Source organism: Plectropomus leopardus, chromosome 10 (genome assembly GCF_008729295.1).
Source record: "Plectropomus leopardus isolate mb chromosome 10, YSFRI_Pleo_2.0, whole genome shotgun sequence".
NCBI lineage: Eukaryota > Metazoa > Chordata > Actinopteri > Perciformes > Serranidae > Plectropomus > Plectropomus leopardus.
Genome location: NC_056472.1, coordinates 18,744,087 through 18,747,300, shown reverse-complemented (window position 1 = coordinate 18,747,300; position 3,214 = coordinate 18,744,087). Strand labels below are relative to the sequence as shown.

The following is a 3,214-nucleotide window of genomic DNA, read 5'->3' as shown; positions in this document are numbered from 1 at the left end:
ATCAATAAATCCATGAATGCATGTTGTATGGTATGGTCCATGTGGTGCCTACATGTTCCAGCTGTGAATGAATTGCTGTAACTGAGTCTAAAAGACCAATATCGCCCTCTAGCGCTCTCATTACTGCTCCAAAGAAGCCTCCTGCTCCAGCTGAGGTCAACAGATTGTATTTAGTTCTGTGTAATTTAAGGGTTTTCCACATTATTTGACTTGTGTCGTTATAAAACGTCATTATTAATTTATTTGCACACATTTAATAACAATCAAAAATGATTAAGGTCTAGTTTTTTACTCTGGAGCAGCCTGTATGAGGTAAAATTAATATGTATGGCCTTCTATATATCAATATCAAATAAGTAAATAGAAGAAGGTAAAAACTGCATCGGACCCCAGTCAAAGTTAAGTTTTTTTTTCCCATCAGTGGGAAGTGCAGTTGGTGAATAAACATGACCATTAAGGTGGGGGTGATTTCCTCTGACACAATTCATCGACCAGACACCCTGTGGAAAAGTGTCTACATTCTGTTTGTCAGCAACAGACGCAAACGCCACAGAAGAAAGGGGGTTTCAAAGGAGAGCGTAATTACTGGCCAGGACCATAAACTCATTTAGGCCAGACGTCTAGCCATTTCTATAGCTTTATTGGACCGCGTTTCTTCCTGCTTTAAAGTAATTATTCGTACAAGTTGGACAATAAATTGGAAATCCGCCGCAACACCTCTCCCAATCGTAAACACTTTATTACTTCTAACGCTGTTTTCAAAAAAGTGAATTTTCACATACAGTGTCTAACCTTATGTAGGACTAAAAGCGAATTGAACAGATCTTGTTACAGATAAGATCACGTGACTGTCTTAAGACATTGTGCTGCAGTAGTCTTACTGAAAACAAAGCCTAAAGGGATATTTTTTAGTTATTAATTTAATGGCTTAAATGAAATAACGTCCCACTAAGGCCAAGCATTTTTTAAAACAAGTTATACTAATAAGGTTTATGTCCATATTGAAGTTAAAATGGATCACATGCAAAAGCAAAACACAGGCGTATTTTTTAACCATGCGTCTTACAGTAAACTGTTTCAAAATAAAAGTTTTGAAAATGGGTCAGTGCACGGTGTACCGACAACAGACAGCAGTCAGAGGATTTCAGCTGTGAAAATGTTTTATATACAACTCCAAATTCTTAACAACTATAAAAGCAATACACATAGGCACGTTTCCTACAAGCACAGACTGCTTGTGGTTGTGTAAAACAGAATATTTCATTTGAAACAGACTGTCCAAGACAAACTCCTGCACATGTGATTCTGATGCATATTTGGCCAACACCTTATTACACTGACACGCAATATTGAGCTAGAGGGGCTAAAAAATTAAAATGGCTACCGAGGCTCCTACCAAAATGAATTTAATAGTTCAAATGGCTTCCAGGGGTACAAATGTGTGAAGAGGCAGTGATTTCATAGCAGCTCCTTTCCGCTCCTCTCTCTGTTCATCTTCTTCATTTTCATCCTCCTGTTCTGGAACCAGATCTTCACTTGTCTCTCGGTTAAACTGAGTATGCGGGCCACTTCATAGCGTCGGTCTCTTGTCAAATACATGTTGTAGAGGAACTCCTTCTCCAGCTCTAAAGTCTGATATTTTGTGTACGGGCAGCGCTTCTTTCTCGTGGAGCGTGCGTGAATCCAGGTTGCTGCAGGGTTGTCTGGGAAAAAAAACCAAAAGCATAAATATGAAGACAGTAATGACACGCTGGGAAATTTATCGTTGATGAGATGTTTAAGAAATGTCTATTATATGTCGGCTAGACGTTTAGATTTCGGTTATTCAAGGCTGAAAAGTGAAAGTTTACTAGACGTCTATTCTTAGCCTATGGATGAAATAGTAAACAGAATCTGTGTATATGACAATAAATAAATAAACATGCACAATGTAAACACGGGGATATGCAGTACTTTTGTTAATTATTTACAGTATTTTTTTTAAATGTATTTTTAAATATGTTTGATTATTTTACAATACGGTCGATAAATCCTGGTCTATAACATGGCTAAAGCTTGGAGACGATGTTTACATGAGGTCTCAGTGAGGATGCATTTTCAGTAAATGCTTCTCAAATTCGGGGACGTGTGAGGACACGGGTGTGGTTGCATGGGACTCAAATGCAGCATGAGAAATAATTTAATGTTATGCGTAAGATGACGTTTTCCACTGCATTATTTCATGTCTTTATTATTTGGTAAATAACATATCTAAAGTCTACCTAAAAATCTCATCAAAATGCAGCAATGTGTATCTATTTTGGGCTTCCTGTGACATGAAAACTTTAGGATCCCCTGTAATAACCCTACAGGGCGGGTTTTTCCCCCTTCCCGAGCCGAAGGTATAGTACGAGACACTTTTATAGGTTAGTAAAACCTCCAGTTTTACACACCCAGCTCATACAGTTCTTAGGGCTGTAAATCAGGATTGGCTATTTGGTTTACTTACTTGGGTCAAGTTGTTGTTGTTTCTCCTCTTTTGGCTCGCTGTGGCTCGAAAGCTCACTTCCACTGTGCTCTTTGCTCGCTTTTTCTGGACACTCCGATACTCCACACGCGTATTCTCCAGCGAGCGGTCGAGCTTCAGCTTCCAACGTGTCGCACTCGGTAGCTTTCGGTGGCAAGACCTCTGGCTTTGTCCCGTACGGCCGACTGCTGGGGTGAAATCCGGCGAACGAAACGTGGTTGGAGATGGGGTCCATCCAGGAGCGCACGCCGACATATCTGCCGTCCGAGGCGGGGAGGTGGGACTGGTGGTGGTGGTGGTGGTGCACGTATGGATGATAAATCCCCTGCGGGTGAACCGAGGACCACGACGACGAGAAAACGGCGGACTTTGGTGCAAAATTGCAAGAAGAGAAGTCTGCGTTGTCCCCGACGGCACCTGACGGCCTCGGGGTCACCGAGTGTGGAGCCTGAATAAAGCGAGCACCGTACACATCCTCCGGCTCCTGCCCCATGATAGCGTCCACATAGCAGTTACTGAGAGTGCCACTGGAAGACATTTTTGATCTCTTCCTACTCATATAATAAGGGTTGCACTGTTACGGGAAGCTTCCCTCTATGAACAATCATAGTATTTTTCCTGGCCTGCATCTACAGGGATTGGTTACATGGATCACGTGGTCATATTTACCAATACAGCGAGTAAATCAATCCTGCCCTTGCTCTCTCG

General features: G+C 41.6%; 1 protein-coding gene across 1 annotated transcript; it reads right to left on the bottom strand.

Annotated features, from left to right (window-relative positions):
• Positions 1-1,142: 1,142 nt before the first annotated feature.
• On the bottom strand, positions 1,143-3,214 carry hoxd9a (homeobox D9a). The gene is made up of 2 exons (XM_042494887.1): positions 2,489-3,214; positions 1,143-1,703 (listed from the first exon to the last, which is right to left on the bottom strand). Exons 1-2 carry the CDS (start codon positions 3,063-3,065, stop codon positions 1,459-1,461), a joined length of 822 nt encoding a protein of 273 aa, XP_042350821.1. The 5' UTR covers positions 3,066-3,214; the 3' UTR covers positions 1,143-1,458.